Source organism: Gavia stellata, chromosome 16 (assembly GCF_030936135.1).
Source record: "Gavia stellata isolate bGavSte3 chromosome 16, bGavSte3.hap2, whole genome shotgun sequence".
Taxonomy (NCBI): Eukaryota; Metazoa; Chordata; class Aves; order Gaviiformes; family Gaviidae; genus Gavia; species Gavia stellata.
The window spans coordinates 10,281,945-10,298,884 of record NC_082609.1 but is presented as its reverse complement, the minus strand read 5'-3'; the positions used below and the strand labels follow the sequence as shown (position 1 = coordinate 10,298,884).

At 47.0% G+C, this 16,940-nt stretch overlaps 1 protein-coding gene across 1 annotated transcript; it reads right to left on the bottom strand.

Moving 5' to 3' along the window:
* Positions 1–175: 175 nt before the first annotated feature.
* On the bottom strand, positions 176–16,085 carry FAF2 (Fas associated factor family member 2). Its single transcript, XM_059825338.1, has 11 exons — positions 16,023–16,085; positions 8,783–8,851; positions 8,214–8,348; positions 7,424–7,500; positions 6,106–6,244; positions 4,679–4,764; positions 4,507–4,598; positions 2,873–3,050; positions 1,758–1,929; positions 1,391–1,534; positions 176–920 (listed from the first exon to the last, which is right to left on the bottom strand). Exons 1-11 carry the CDS (start codon positions 16,083–16,085, stop codon positions 738–740), a joined length of 1,338 nt encoding a protein of 445 aa, XP_059681321.1. The 3' UTR covers positions 176–737.
* Between the last annotated feature and the right edge of the window lie 855 nt (positions 16,086–16,940).

The window sequence follows — 16,940 nt, the reverse complement described above, 5'->3', positions numbered from 1 at the left end:
CAAGGCCAGAAGTTAAGTGTACACATAATGCTGCAAGCAGTAACTTACTGTAGAGCCACAGCAGCTGGAACCCCCCTGCCCCATGCTTGGTTGCGGCAGGGGGCACAGTCAGAAAGCATTGGCACAGACATGCTAGAGGCAGAGTTTATTACACTACGCAAGCTAAGAACCCTGGGCAAGACCCCACACGGGTAAGAATTGAACCAGCTCTTTATCAAAAAGTTAATACTATAGTCAACCCCATTCTCCTTTGGTCATTACAAAGCAAGAGAAATATTAAAAGAAAGATATTTATACACAGAGGGAAGCTGAAGAGATTCTGTCCAGCCCTTCCCGCACCACCCCACTCCCAGCACATTCAGGTGCCCGGTCTTCTGGCTGTCAGGAGCAGCAGAGTATCAAATCTTCACAAGATGTCAGGTTGTTGGCGTTTTATTATTATTGTCATCAATAAAAGCAATAATTACTGAGAGCTGCCATTCCTGTTCCTCCCCCGGGAGGGCGGAGGGGCAACACCAGCTCCCCTCCCTCTCTGCCCTCCAAGTGTAGGAGATGGCTGTGTACACAGGTGTGTGAGGATGTGCACACATTTCCTCTCGCCAGTGCACACACAAAGCACAGCTGGCACAGGCGATGTGGTCTCTGATCCCTCATTTGTATGCAGTCTTTTAAAAAAAATATTGTATTATAATAATAATATGAATTTCTCTTTCCATTTTGTGTCTTCTGGAAAAGTGTCAATCGTCCGTGAGGTCCTGCACAAAGAGGACTTCCGTGTGGCTGAGTCCGGCCTCCTGCAGCGTGGGTGGGTTGGGCCACTCCTCTGTAGGGAGGCAGGGCAGGACACGGCGAGGGAAGTTGGCCTCAATCTGGAACTTTTCAGGGCTTTCTTTCAAGGAGAACAAGAAGTCATGGATCACCTAGGAAAGAAGCACAGAAATAACTGCCAGCTGAGGGAGCAATGACACAGCCAGACTGCATCCATAGCACCTCACAGGGGAAGGTTACCAAATTTGCACTATCATCCCATGGTAGACATGAGACAGCCATTTTCTTAGCATGCATGAAGCTGGACTTGTCGTAGAGTACCTGGGGAGTCCAGACACTGTTTCTGGCTCTTCCTACACTCTTATTTAATAGTGAGCAACAAAAGCCTCAGCTTTTCAGGAGATGTTTCTTCCATTTTTTTTTTCCTCCAATCTCTCTCTTTTAAGCTGGTGGGACCAGGCCCCAAGACACCCTCCTTACCCAGGAACAACTCTGCCTGCTAAGGCTCTCAAAGATCACCATTTGGCAAAGTCCAATGGAACCAAAGCTTTGCTGAGCCATCTGGAGAATTTCTTGACCCTCTTTTACTCTGGGAAGCCCATCAGCTCTGCCCTGAGCTCACCGTCAATGACTGTGTGAAGTGGAATCGCCGCTCCACTCTGGAATCATTAGGCAGCTTGAAAATGATCTTAACGCTCTCTGGGTCATCGGGATGTGGTTCGGGAGGAAGGCATTCGGACTTCCGCTCCTTCTCCTCCTGCAGTGTCTGCAAAGTAAGGAGTGAGCAGGAGAAACGGGCATGCACTGAATGGACCTTTATGCTCATCCCTTGCAGCACAGCTGCTCCAGGAGGCTCGGAGGACACTCAAGCCCCAAGGAAGACAAGCAGCTCCAATCTGACAAGAAAGCCCTACTGCAGGCACTGGTCCTACGCAATGCGAACACCCAACAGGACACAGCAGCCTCTCCAGCAGTCAGTTTGCTCTCACCTGTCGCCGCCTCTCCTCTGCTAGTTTTTGCTGCTGCACTTCCTCCTCCTTCTTCTTCTTCCTCTCCCGTTCCTCCTTCTTCTTGCGCTCCTTTTCCTGGTCTGCACGCAAGGATGCCAGATACGCCTCGTCCTGCTGCTGCCTCAGAACTTGGGTTTGGTTCCTCTCTTCCCTGCAAACATAAGCAGGGAGTGGTCAGGGCTAGCAGGCCCTAAAGCGAAGGCATGGCAGGCTGATGGCAGACCTGAGGGTGCAGGTACAGCCTCAAACTCACAGGAGCACACACATCAGGTAATGCCTCATTTAGAGTACCATGAGCTCCTAAAAGGCAAGCCGAGTCTCCACAGTCCCTAAGCACACAAACTGTTTCCCTAAGTTGAGTGAAAGTGAACTGAACAGAAAAAGACTTCTCACCCACTGCAGCTTGACAGAGTGGACAGACAGCACATAAGCAGTGCCCAGGATTTCTGCCTCATACTTGAGACTCTTCACAGTTTTATCTCGTTCAGGTAATTCTTTGCACATTTCAAAAACCAGAGGCATCAAAACATGTTACTGGGTCCCCCACAGAGACCCTGGGGCAGAGGAGGGGCACACAGAAGACCAGAAGGTAGCATCCTACTTCAGACAGAGCCTGCAAATCCCTACAGAGTTATCAGGGACTGGAGCTCATGCTTGTGAGGCACTACCAGACAAGCAGTCAGAATTCAGGACAGCCAGCTCAGGCTGCAGCATTCACTCACTGAGTGGCTGCACACGCCAGCCCTCCTCGTGCCTGCAACGCCTTTGCTCCCACTTGGCTCCTACTGGCTATTGTTCAAGCTTTACCTGCAAAGCTCCAGCACACTAAGGGTGTGCCCCAACTATGGACAACAGCAGAGCACTCACACCCACCTTTCAGTAGAAGGCCTGCATGGGCAACGCATCCAGCTCCCTGGCTATAGGGTGGCCTGAATTTATGAACCAATGATCCCGCTGGGAAGAGGAGAGCCCATGGGCTGTGTTACAGAACAGGAGATGCTGAGCTACCTGCCTACATATGGTGTCAGAGGGAGGAAGGGGGCAGAGCCTGCCTCCACAAGGTCTGCATTACTGGAGCTCAGGTCCTGTCATACCTTTCCAGGCGTTCAGACACCAGGTATGTTTGGTTGGCGTCCATGATGAACATCAGTTGATTAATGAGGTCATCAGCCTGGATGAGGCCTTCTAGTCGCCCAACTACCGTCATTCTGCGATCCTTCAGCATAATCACGGCCAGGAATGGGTATGTGTTCTCTCGCAGAGCCTGGGAGACTGGAAAACAGGCACAAACATCACTGTAACTGCCCCATCCAGAACTGTCAGCAAGGGGTACAGCACAAATGCTTTCCATCACCAAGGGCCTAGGAAAGCAGCTTCCACAGCCACTATCTCTTCCAAGGCAGAAAAGGCCTCAGGCTCCATTTTGTCAAACTAAACCCTATAAATTAGCAAAGGGAGGAAGTGGCTTGGAGCACAGAGACTGAGAGGAAAAAACAAGCTTTCAAGTAACCAAAAGGTTCTTTAATTCAAGCAGGAAGGAAGTAAATTGCTCTGAATGTCCATTCAGAATGGGACAAAAAGCCCTGGGTTTAAACTGCAGGAAAAGAAACACGGGTCAAGCACAGGGAAACACTTGCTAAGATAAAAAAGGATGGCCAGACTCTGGAAGATACTGTCATGGGGAAGATGGCAAAGTGTCCATCCTGGACATTTCCAAACAAAATTAGGTTGTTTCTGCCAGAGGCAGGCTCTGTCTTGAGGCAGGGAATGGAGCAGATCAGGGGCTTTTAAGTTACTGTTCACCTATGGCTGCTGACCACCTCCTCCTTAAAACACACATGGCACATCACGCAACTTCAGGCCATTATTACCAGTGGAGCACTCCAAACTAAATCAGAGCACCCGTGGATTAAATGAAAGGCCACAATCCCTTCCAGCTCTGCTTTCTAGGTTGTGACTCCAATGCATTGCAGCAATGAGACAGCAATAAGTAAAAGAATGTATCCTCAAGAAGCCATTCTTTCAAGGTGTTGATAGCTGGTAGCTGAACTATGAAGCCAAGAATGACCTAGATTTAGTATCAGAACTCCTGGCCTCTCCTGCCATGAAACAGGAAGGATCAGAAGCGACACATGAGGCATAAACAGAACTTTGGGAAAAGCCTCCATTTGCAGCAAAACCCTACCAAAATGCTGGCAGACCAGGTATCAACAGCTCTGGAAAGACAGTACTTAAAGGACCTCACTGTGGACTTTCAAGGAGACAGAAAGACTGGGTGTGGAGTAAAGATGACTGTCTCAGAAAGGGAAAGAATGCACCTAACAAGTCACTCCTGGCTTCAGGCATAATATGAGCCAGTGCTAAGGGCACAGGCTAGTTAGGTACTTGTTTCTGCACTCAGTTTAATCCTCAGCACACACCCACCAACTCCCATTAATAAGGCACTGAAAGCAGCTTGAATGCCCACAGCAAAGAGCACACAACTAGAACTGCCCAGAATCATGTGGAACAGTGGAGGTGAAGAGCAGAAGGTATTTTCCTGGCATCCAAACAGGCTCTCAGATACCACAAGGAAACCAACACATATTTCCCCATGCAATCTTGAAATTTCTTCTCTGCTTGCACAAAAAAACAACAGTGCATTTCACACATGTAAATTTGTCAAAGAGCATCTGGCTTGTTCCAGAGACAGGAGGGGATAAGTAAAGCCCAGGAGGGACACACTCACCTCTGTATCCCTCTGGTTTATTGGTTGAGCAAGCCCAGAAGAGCATTCTAGTGTTTATGAGGGTGATCACCTCAGGTACGCACAGTGTATTGCTAGAGGACAAGAAGAGATCGTGTGAATGAAGCTGCATTTAAAGTGCAAAGATAACTATTTGGAAAACTCTCCTACCTACCGGCAGAATTCATCTGTGTCTTGGTGGTCGTCTCCATGAAGATAAACCAACAGGAAGCGCAGCTCCCGCTTGGCATCGTTCAGTGCCTTAGCATAAGAGCAGAGGAGGTAAAGTTACAGGGTCTCTAGGCAAGGGGAAAGCAGCACCTACAAGACTTGGGTGACACAGCTCAGCAACATTTACCCAGGCCATTTCTCTGCCACTAGCATGGTTTTAATGAAGCAGTAGTGGAGGATGAACCTGTCAGACCTTTGACTAAACCCTCATTTAAGGGGGCTACAACGGTGTTCTTTCACACTCCTTTCAGGATGTGACTTTGGAGAACACTGAACTCAGAGCGAAGCCAGGCAGGCAACTGCACAGATTGACACCCCCCACCATCCTGCCAGACTCAGCTGGCAGCAAAGAGCCCTCCTTCATCCCTCTGACTCACAGCAGCCAAGCCTAAGCTTTCCACTCTAGCCTGTACAGGACACAATCTTCAGACTACATCAAATGAAAACACTACTAAAAAAGATAATAATGCTGCAAGCCCCAACAAAAAACAAACAAAATCAAAAACACACCCACAACAAAAAAACTTTTTGCATCTACAGTCTCTGGATTCCACCCACCCAAGAGCATTTCTTAACAAGACCACAGGATAAGTGCACAATAGGCTCCCTGTTTCACTAGCACTGATTTTTGGTAGCCTAACCATTCCGTGGTTATTTAGGTTTGGATTCCAGGCAAGACAGAGGGGCCTAGAAGAGCTGCAGAGGCAGTGAGCTCCATTGCTGTGCAGCATGGAGCAGATACAGACTCCAGATTCTTCTCTGGCACTCAGGAAGCAGTGCTGATCCAGCTGTCTGCTGGGACACACTGCACTGCAGGAGGCCCTTCCCTTGGCTAGGCAGACAGAAGCTGCAGAAGAGGCAGTACCCATTGGGACAACCCTCTTTTAGAGAGGGCACCATCAGCCCAGATCTAACATATGGAACTCTCACCTCCCACAATTTCTTCAGGGGCTCCCTCTCTCAATTTTGAGGTCCCGCACCAAGTTCTGGAGTTTCATTATAATACAAGCCCAGGCAGTCAATCCCAATTTGGTGAACAGAAGGACAGGCTCTGGCGTACCACATCAGTTTATAAAAACAAAGGCAGGATTACAAAGAATAGCTGTTGGATACAGAGCCATACAGACGGTCAAGGAACAGTCAGAGCAGCTTTGCTTTCCAACTTTGCAGGCTTGGCACATCATCAAGCCTGGCAGACACCGGTTTTCCAATATACTTGTTCACTAGCTCTCCATTACCCTGTTAGAAAGTTTGGGGACAAACGCTGGGCTTTTAGATGAAAAGTGATTTTGCCATGTAGGCCCCGATACCATCTGGCAAAATCCCCACTCTCCATCTCCCCAGGATCTATGCACCAACATGTGAACTGACCTGGCTGTAAGTTCCCTGGTAGAAGACAGGGTGTATCCTCCCATACTTTTCCTCAAACATATGAATAAACGAAATAATGTCACCCACTGGGTCAGTGACCCGACTACGAGGATCAGGGCGTATAAAACGCAGAGCAAACCTAGGAAGGAAGCAAAGGACACTGGAAATTCAGCTTACTGACTTTCTGAAGAACAGGTTTTCTTTTCCACAGACAGTCACTGCTATTCATAAGGAGGAAAAAAGTCACAGCTGAGACCCTTGAACATTTATAATCACAACCTAAACTGCCACCTGCTCCAAACCGATATCACTGCTACAGAAACCAGCCAGTCAAATATTATCTCATGCCAGGCATCAGCAAGTATCTGAATTCTGTGTGATTAACAGTTTTGACTTCCTCTAAATCATCAGGCATAAGCCACACCAGCAGTATGAGGTTTGAGGAATTTAGTCAAAGACAGGGTGTTAAAAGCCACACAGTTTTGTCCAGTTAACTTTGAAAACTGCATTTCTGCAGTTCCAAGACTAACAATTCCAGAGTGCAAAGAGCTGCAGCAAGAGAACATTACACTAGGAGTCCAGTGAAGACAGAAGAAACAGTCATTCCTCTGAGGCTGAAAAAGCCGAACTGCAAGGCAGATATCAATGTTGTTTAGTTCTATTGATGTGTAGAAGTTACACTGAACTTTGGAAAAGTCTTTAAGAGGGGAAAAAAAAAGTAATACCACAGGGGAAACTGACAAAACAGTGCAGATAGCAGGACTGCTGGATATTTACCACCTTTCAACATTCCCTTTTCTCTCTATCAATTCTGTAAGGAGGCAAGATGAACTAGCCCTTCGGAGCACTAAAGGGAGAAGAGGCAACAGACACCAAAGGGGAAAAAGCAGAGGTGTTTACAGTTTGGGTTTTGCCAAGTAACATACCGGGATTAGGGCAGGTTAACCTGCAGCCCAGTCCGATGGGACATGATTCTGATCAAGCTGTTTGTGCAAGAATACCAGACAGTTATGCTCCACAGGACACTGTTTTGCATCCCCTTTGTGTGGCACTCAAACTGTAAAGCTGCATGGAGTTAGAACTCCAATTAAATATTTCATTTACAGAGCTGCAAGATGCTCTTTTTCTCTGCAGTAAGATTTATTTCTTACTAAACAGTGTAAAAACTTTACAAGGCTACATATAAAGCCAGCCGAGCAAATAAATGGAAGAATCTGCCATTAAACTTAATGATCCAAGTGACAGAGGTACAGCCAAATCTAAGCTAGACTGTGCCTTGACACAGTCAATAAATGAGTCAGCAGAAAAAAGTACTCACCTAAATATATCAAGTAATGTGTAATAGGTAAATCGGAATGGAAGCATTATGAAGTAGTAACCCCATCCTAACAGGCCCTGCAATTACAAAGAAAGAATTAGAACAGTCTCCACCCCAGGAACAGGCCTGCTGAAGCAAAGTGTCCACCAGCATCAAGCATACAGGCACACATGGGAGTATTGGTGCTCTAAGTACTGCAAAAAAGCTCAGCAATGTATCATTGCTTCAGATACGTCAAATCAAATTTACGTGACTCACATGGTTCATTCAGAACTCAATGTGACACGTCTGAAAACTGGCATCACTGACTATCCAAGCAGCAATGCTTTTGCTCTGTGCTAATTTCCTTAACTGTACAAAGGGACTAACTGCACTGAGTCTTATAGGTGCTCATGCAAATTTGTTTGTGAAACATTAATGCAAGTAATTGATACTGTATTCAAGTTAATATACATTTTAAGGGGGCTCTAAAAAAATATTATCACTCTGCCATAAGGAGGGGACAGTCCTTTCTTCCAACTGAACTGATCAAAAAGCTTTACTACGCCACAGCAAGACATTCTATGACACAAAGAAGGTAGTCTCATACTGTGAATCACACAGTGGAGAAAATATCCACAGTAGTAATAGAGGCTGAAGGAACAGCTCCACATTTTGTTTTCAGAAGATAAAATATTTAGAAAGGAGATATCCGCATACAAAGAAAACAATTCCTTTCCCTGCTTGCAAGTTCTGTTGTTCACAGAGTCACACAAGGAGGAGGACAAAAATGCACTGTAAGATAACTTGCCCTTGGCTGCGGCCTTGAGACAACGTAACTGTAGATCCTGTGGTCAGCTGTATTAACCTGCAATGGCCGTGATGGAGGAGGATTAAAGACACTTGGGACACCCTCTTGCTCATTCAGTCGGTCCTGTACAGCTGCCTTTGACACAAGAAAGGGCAAAGGGAGGTTTCAGACATTTAAGGAGAGCAGAAAATATCTTTTTTTATACTTTGGACACTAACAGTAGGTATTATTTGTCCACAGCCCCAGAGCACTGGATAAGCACAACTCATTACAAACTGTAACCACCAATACTCTTCTGTATGGAAAGCCTTCTCCATGGCAGCCTGCACACACACACTACGGGAAGTTACACAATGTGCTGGTCAAGTGATTGTTCACAGCTGTAACAACTCTGCTGTGTACTTCTGAAACCAGCTCTCCAGATGTATCAAGATACCGTTATAAAGAGCACTAGAGTAAATTCTGGGGTTGACAGATTAAGTCTTACTGGCAGCTGCCCCCCTTCCCGCAGAGTACTCCGTTTAATCCAGGTATTTGGAAACTGCTACAAATCTTATTTGCAGTGGTACCTCTATGTTCCAGTTGTGCTGCTCCAGTGTGTGACGACATTGATCCATGGACTCTATGCCGGTCAAGTCCTAAAGAAGGAGAATAAAAGCAGATGAGTGCTAGGGAAGTGCTGTATTTTTACTGTTCTTTGCAACATGTGAGCACAGACAGGAGTTACCGCAACACATTAAAAAAGAGTATTGTAGTATAGTGCTCTACTCTCAGTTTAAGATCAAAGCAGCCTGAGCCAACCCAAATCCAAAACACACAGGAGACCTCAAACAGGCCTTTGCACTCTTCCAGCATTAGCCAATTCTCAGTGGTGCCCAAGGCCTGTTACTACAACTGAACTCAGCCCAGTCAAGAGTCTAACATGATATTGCCCTCAAGTTTCACTCTGGAAGGATATGCCAGGCCAATGCCCTCAAACATCACCTCAAAGCACCAACTGAAAAGACAGGCAAAGCATTTCGGAAAACCCAAGATGACCACTACTTCATTCCCTGCAAGTACAAACAGAGACTATAACCAAAATGAGCCAGGCACTAATGAAGGTAGTGTTTTCCAGCATCATGGGGGATTCTACAGCAAAAAAAGAAATCCAGTCCAATGCAGACAGTACCCGAAACAGAAAACATAGCCCAAACACACCAGCAGACCTCAAAGCCACTGGGCCTCAAGTCAATGTTTGTGAAGGCACATTTTAGCCCTGTGCCAATCAGAACTTCTGCACAAGAGATCAAACAGCAGTATTTGTTATTACAGGAAACCACGTCAGCACCTCTTGAATGGAAATGAATCTTTGCTGAAGCGAACATCCCTGTCACTGTGCCACAGAAACATATCTCTTGCCACACCACTCACTGTAAGATGTTTGAACAGACATTTCAGGGTTGTATACTGCACCTATCACCTCAGAGCCGGAGCATACACTTTCATGCAAAAGCATAGACACAAATGTGCTGCCACTACCCTTTTACCAATCCTTTGAATCAGTCAATGAAAGATCATTACAGGTGACACCATTAACAATGCTGGCAATTTTGAAGGAAACTACCATTATTTTTAAATTAAAAGGAGTAGAAAGTTTATAACTGGGCTACAGAAAGCCAGGAAAACAATTACCTTCAGAAACAATTACTTAGCTCGGATACAAGATGGCAGAAGCAATGACAATAATTGTCACAAGCAGCGTAACAAATTCAAGATAAAAATGTACTGGTGATATAAGGAGACTGTTGAAATGTAACAATTTCTCCAGCAAGGTAATTCTTGACAAGGGAACTCTACAGATTCTTAATGCTTCATGTTCTCACCCCGTGGATTTCTCTCCAGACATCTCCCCAGCCAGCTGGTGTAACACTACAGAGGGTACACCTCCCTCAGTAGCTCAGGGACCAAGCTGAGAAGTGAGGCAGGATGCTTTCCCGCTGGACTGCTACACGCTGTGACAGGTGGAGCCTGCTAACCTACAGAGGTTGTGTGAGCTAAACTACACAAGGGCCTTGCCTGTCCTCCATCTGCCGGTTCCACACACTCTTCTCTGCAGCACCTGAGAAGATCTCAGCCATGCAGAAGTTTGGCAAAGAGCAGGGAACTTTTGCTCCCTGTGCCTGTCGTACAGCAGAGCATAGCTTTTCTGCAGGAGGCAGCCTATGATGATTACTAACACGGAGCAGTGACTTGATATAAATCCTTGTGCGTGGTTTCTATTACACCTTGTGATCCAATCCATTGTTAGCAATCCTGTTTAATTCCGATCATAATCTCCTCCATTTCTTGCTTCATCTAAAAGCCCCCGAAGCAGTCTTGACAAGATGACCGTTTAAGAATGCACTGAATTGGGTTTTTACTGGAGAAGGATGGTGCATCTATTCCCTTCCCTTCCCCCATTCATACATTCCACGTGCTGTTTCCACCCGAGTCACACTATGGACAAATGCCCTATTCAATGTCTGGGCTCCGTTTGGTTTCCTTCTCATGAAATCTTCACAGATCTCTACCTTCTCCCCAGTCTACTGGGGAAAAAAAAAAAATCATTCTGTTGTACAGAAATAGACTGTTCAAAGCATTGCTGACATTAACTATGTCACTGCAGTTGCTCAGAAAAAAAGCACTTCAAGTCACTGCCCAGTGGTGTATAAATATTTATTAAAAAGTAAGTTTGCAGCAAGCCTTGCAAGGGAGCACTACAGAAGTGAATTTCATAGAAGAAATGAAGCTCAGTGAACTCAGCTGTTGCTGCCAGAACACCTTCATTTATCACTCAGCTTCATGATTTAGTGTTTTAGTTTAACTATCTTTCTTTAAAGGTGTGCTTCACTGAGTAAAATTTAGTTTTTGTATTCTGTTGGGTTTTTTTTTTTTTACCCCAAACTCCTACAGAAAGCACTTCATTGTCTTTTTAGAAGGACATCTTAAAAGGCACCTGCAATTTACTCAATTATTTAATTTTACAATGGAGTCACAATGTGTGTATTTCAAAGCCTTGAAAGTCTTCTGACCACCATTCCTTAACACCCTGGAAATTCTGCTGGTGTTTGCAAAATTTACAAGACTCAAACTCATTCAAACCTTTGTCTCTAAGTGTCTGGATTATCACTCACCACTAATAACAGGGCTTCATGACTGAACATTCCCTCCTTTTTAAATTATGCAAAATGCTTTAGCAGTGTTAGGTCAGAAACCAGCACCAAAGTAACAGCCATGCAGAACTATCAACAAGCATTTAGTAAGCACTGAATCACTGCAGCATTTGCAAGACCTACTGAGCTCCACAGAGACAGACTACAGGCTGGCTAACTTCACCCCTTCCCAACCATCATTACAGCAACAGGCACACTGTTGGTCAGATGTCAGTCTTCCACAACAGCCCTTCTCCGCGGAGGTGAATCAACTTTTTTTTCTTAGCATCTTAATACAGTTGCTCTCAACACAAAACAGAAGTGACAAAACCACCCCAGCAGCACCACGTCTAGTGCTCACACCACTCTTCTAATCAATGAAACTGCACAATTAAACATTGCAGGAAAAAGAAATTGCCTATGCAAAGGCAGCTTTTAAAATTGAACATCTTTTTGAATGTTACTTTGACATGGTCCCTAAGACAGACACACTACAGTTCCAGGATGTTCTGGAAGACACATATGGGTTCAGAACAACTTGCACTCAGTGTAAGGAACTGCAGGAAGACAGTTCAACTGTCAGTTTAGACAACACTTGCTGGTAAACACCGATACTGTTCATTATCACTCCCAACAACCATTTATGCTGTTATCTCAGTACCTTCTATGGCCACTGCTTCACCTTAGTCACAGAAACAGATTAGAAACTTTAAACAACACATCATTTCCACTGCACCAGTTATAGCATTTCTGGTGAATCGCATGGCTAGCTGCAAACTGCATTATTCACGTGCCAGACAAATGAGCATGTTCTTAGTATCATTAAGGCTAAGAGAACAAACGGTATCTTCCAATCAGTCACTAACTGCTAGTTTCCTACTTACTGTAGTCTCTCATTAGCTGCAACAAAGAGCATGTATCTTACACACACATAGTAAGTAACAAAAAGATAAGGTCCCCTGTAGTTAAATTAATCCCATGAAACTAACACCCTCAAACCTTCAAATAAATGTAGATCCAAGCTCAAGACAGTGGATAGTATTTAGAAAACAAAATATTAAGTACCACAAATGGCAGGAAAGTTCAATGCTGCCTTCTCAAACAGCACCTAAAGCAGAGTGCCATCCTAAAACATACTGAAGCTGCTGCTGGATGTAATTATTTGCATCTCTCACCTTTGAGACTGCTCAGAAGGCTAGAATCTTCTCAATACTGAAGTAATGGAAAGCGCAATTCCATGCTTCAAAGGCAGAAGGAATACCCCTGAGTGGACAAAGGTTGTAAACTGAACTTACGAAACTGTTGCCTCTGCAGATATGCCCGTACATTGAAACACAGTGTAAGAGATGCAAATCCACAGGACTAACTGGCACTGCTCTTATTCCCCAACCCACTGCCAAATTCCAGAGAATTATGTTTCCAAGGGTAAAGAACATCTGACTTCAAGCAGCAAAAAAGCATTTACTGATAAAGTTTTTCTTTGCATATTACAGCAAATACCTTTATGAGGGTTTTGATCAACACGCAATACACTGGGTAATAAAGATGCCTGGAGTTTCTTGTTTCTTCATTCCTCCTTAAATTAGAGATGTTTTCATTCCTGAGCATTTTGTTTTCCCCAGTTGAAGTTAGAGATAGTATCATGAGAGCTAACTTTTTCCTTTGCAAATAACACTCCATTACTTTACATCAGGATATTATAACATCAGCCCAAGTGTAATGGGCACAAATCAATAACAAGATCCTACAAAAGCTGCTCTGCTGTTTCTTCCATCTCCCAAATGGAACTGTATCTCCACAGCTTTCTTAAACTGTTCACATCAAGTTTCTCTCTACAGATATCAAGACAGCCAAGTCTCGACAGATGAAAAATTGAGATGTTTTTATTCCTTTACATTAGCCAATGCTTCAGCAGTAAATGGGAGGCTGAAAGCATGCAAGAGTGCTGTTGCTTTTATTTCAAGTTTATCCCAATTATCTCTCCATATTGGTACTTTTTTTCTTTACTCCATTAACCTGCCATAGCAGACAACTGTCCTATTCCAGCCCTGTCAGTAGGAAGAGAGCTGCTACTTTCACCATTCTGTCAGCAGAGCTGTTTATACGAGCACTCCCAAAACGCATCAAGCAAACATCATGGAATTAACGCAAAGCATGTATTTAAACTGTACAGTAACCCCAACGGCTTAGACCACAAAAGGGACAGCAGGCATTCACCTCTCTACCTTGGAAGCAGCACTTTCCAGCAAAAGTAGGATAAACAGCATAGGGCAACACCATCTTCACCCAGAACAGTTGTTTGCTGGGTGAATGGCAATCGACAGCTCTTGCTCAAATAGAAAGCCAGAAGGGAAGCACTGACTGTAACACTACTGAGGGCCTTCTGCTATTGCTTACCTCTTATCCCCACCCTCTTCTTTCCTATTCCGCTCTCCTGCTTTATTCACAGTGCAGCGGCATGCCAGCTTCTGTGGAAGTACAGTGCTCTGCCACCACAGAATATTGTACAAATTACTTATGACGGTGCATCACACCAGAAGTGTAAAGTCATCTTTGAAAACATTTACGTGTTCCCTGTGAAGACAGCAGGAATCCCTGAAAGGTTTACAAGCTAACTGTAGCAGTGTTTTGCAGCAATAGCAATGTACAAATGATTTCAGTGAGACTTAGCCATCTTCTCCAAACAGCAAATGGTATTTAACAGAGTCCAGCTAAAGGAAACAAACAAAAAAATCTTTTCCAGGTGGACTGATTTACTCTATCTCACTTCAAAGAAACAAGCAGGACTGCACAGCTGAGCCCCTTTCAGCCAGGTGTGACATACCAAAGGAGAAGGACTCACCAGCGAAGTCTGTCACTAGCCCAGCCCTGGTGAAAAGCTAATCCCATATACCCCAGGGGACAGAAGAATGAGAGGATCCTGGTATCAAAGCCTTCTGGACTACAGCTTTCACATCAGGCTCTGGACAGTAGCCTATAGTCTAAGGAGCATTTCCCTTCACACCAGGACTCAACAGGAAGCTGGACTAAAACATGAATCCCTCCTCTGACTCCTTCTCCTTCCCCTCCAGCACCCAAGCCTGCTGTCCATGGCAACACCAGGTAGCATTAGGAAACAGGATTCTTCAGTTTCACAGCTGCCCACAGGGTTTTGAAAATAGCAACAGGGACACTGATGAGTGCAGCTGGTCCTATCTGTCCAGATTCAGTAGATTAGTAAGTACTACAATATCTTACAGCAAGAGAATGCGAGCCAGAGGACAGCTTTTGCACATACATATACACAGCATAAGGCAATGGCTTAAATCTCATTACTTACCAGGGAAATGGTAGCATTAAGAAAGCAATTGTTAACATTGCTCTGCCTCCTTTGTCTGTAAGTTAAGATTGCCCACCCAGCTTCATTTGCAGTAAAGATAGCTATAGTCATAGAGAAACACTGCAGTACATTAATTACTTCAAGAGGTTCTTGAATCCCCCTGGCTCAGAAGTAAAGGCTTGGCAAATATCTGTCTGGAACAACGAGGAACACCTGCACCTCTCTCAGCTGTGGAAGGCAGGGCTGGATGCCTCTGAAGTCCCTTCAAGCCCTATAATTCCACAATTACATCACACCAAAAAAATGCAAAGCACAGTCTTAAAAAATGAATACGAAGCAACAAAATCAGACAAAACACTCTAGAAAGACAATATTGTATTTGTAAAAGAACTCTGCAATCCAAGGAACACCACATGATGCCCTACAATTCAGAAACAAACCCAAGACACCTGATGATAATTTTCATTGGCCAGCATGTTTAATTACTTCTCACTGAGCAGCCCTAATTATTTCAACTCCACAGCACTGTTTTTTCCCTAACAAGCCACATCTGCATTCTTGTTTTTTTAAATTATTGAACTGCTACACAGCCCAGAGGCCCTGGCAAACCAAAGGTTAAGCAACCCAGCCCATGTTATGCAGCAGACACCGAGATTAGATCATTACAATCCCCAGTGGCCTCCCCCCAGTAGGCATTACCAAACAGTAAGTGTTAGAAACAATTTTCTGAGAAACCACATTCCAGAGAAACCCACTGGCTAACCCTCCCAAGACACCAGAAAAGGTTCTCCCATTCACCGCTAACGACAAGAAAGAGAATTTTTCAGACTACCTAATTAAAATGGCCGGGATTTACCGAGGAGTCTTTCCCGTAAAGGTAATGGGGTTTATTCAGCAGTCACTTCCTGTCTCCCCAATTAGCGATGACTGAACACCATTCCTAATGAAGCACTCGGGGCACGCATACCGCCGGCCGGCCCCTCAGCAAGGCCCCCAGCTCAGGAGAGCCCGAAGCCCGGGAAGCCCAAGCCCCACTACAGAGCTTCACTCGTCCCTACGAGGAGAACCCTTATCCCCACCAGGACCGGGACCACGGGACTCTTCCCTCTCGCCCCCCACTCAGGCCCCGCCCGGCACCCTCGCACCCACTCCAGGCGGGGCCTGTGCCGGCTCTCAGTAAGCCCCGTACTCTCCGGCCCGGCACAGGGCCGGCAGGACCCCAGCGCCGGCGGGGCAGGCCCAGCCCAGTCCGTTCCGTGCCCGCGCGCCACCTCCTCCGCTCCCGTCGGCCGGCACGGCCCTCCCCGGACACAGCACCTGGAACTGCAGCAGCTTCTCGGTCTGCTCCGCCGTCAGCTCCCGCTCCTCAGGGGCCGCCATTTTGCTGCCGCCCCTGACCCGCCGCTCCGTCACTCTCCGGAACTGACGTCTCCCACCCGCACTTCCGCCCCGGCTCCAGGGCGCGCGCGCACGAGGCGCCGCTACAAAGCCAATGGGCGTTTATCGGCCGCAACCGGAAATGCTCGACCGCGTTCCGGAGAAAGCCGAAGTGCTCTCGGACCTGTCCGGAAATGCCCGAATCTCATCAACGGGGCTCGTCGCTCTCGGGTGTTCCCGATGGGCGCACGAAGAGTTCCGAAGTGTGCTGAAAGCCGCTCGGGCGTTTCCGGAGCTGGCCGAGCGCGGGGGAAGGGGGCTGCCTTCGGCTGTGGGAGCGAGTCCCGCCAGTGGGGGCCTGGAGCCCGGGGCGGGCCGCGGCGGGAGGGGGGACGTGGGACGGAGCCCCTTGGGAGCGGGTTGGGCTGCCTGTCCCCGGGGTGGCCTGTCCGCCACCGGGTGGGTACTGCTTAGGCACCTCCCGTCCCGCCGGGTGGCCCGTCCACCGGCGGCGGCTCCACCCAAGATGGCGGCCGCCAGCCAAGATGGTGGCTGCGAGGGGCCGCCCGCTCCCGCCCCGGAGAGCTACGAGCGCGCGCGTGGGTGGGGACGGTGCCGCGGGACCACGGGCCTGCGAGCCCGGGGGGAAGCGGCCGAGTAGCTCCGGCCCCCTGTGCTCGCGGTGGGGCCGCGCCCGGCCCGTGCCGACTCCGGCCGGCAGCGGCGATGCGGGGAGCTGGCTGCGGCTCGGCCCCGGCCGGCGGCCTGGCAATGCGCCGGGAGGCGGGGAAGCAGGACGCGCCCGGCGGGGCGGCCCCGCCGCTGATGTCAGCGCGGCCGCCCCGCCCGCCGCCGCAG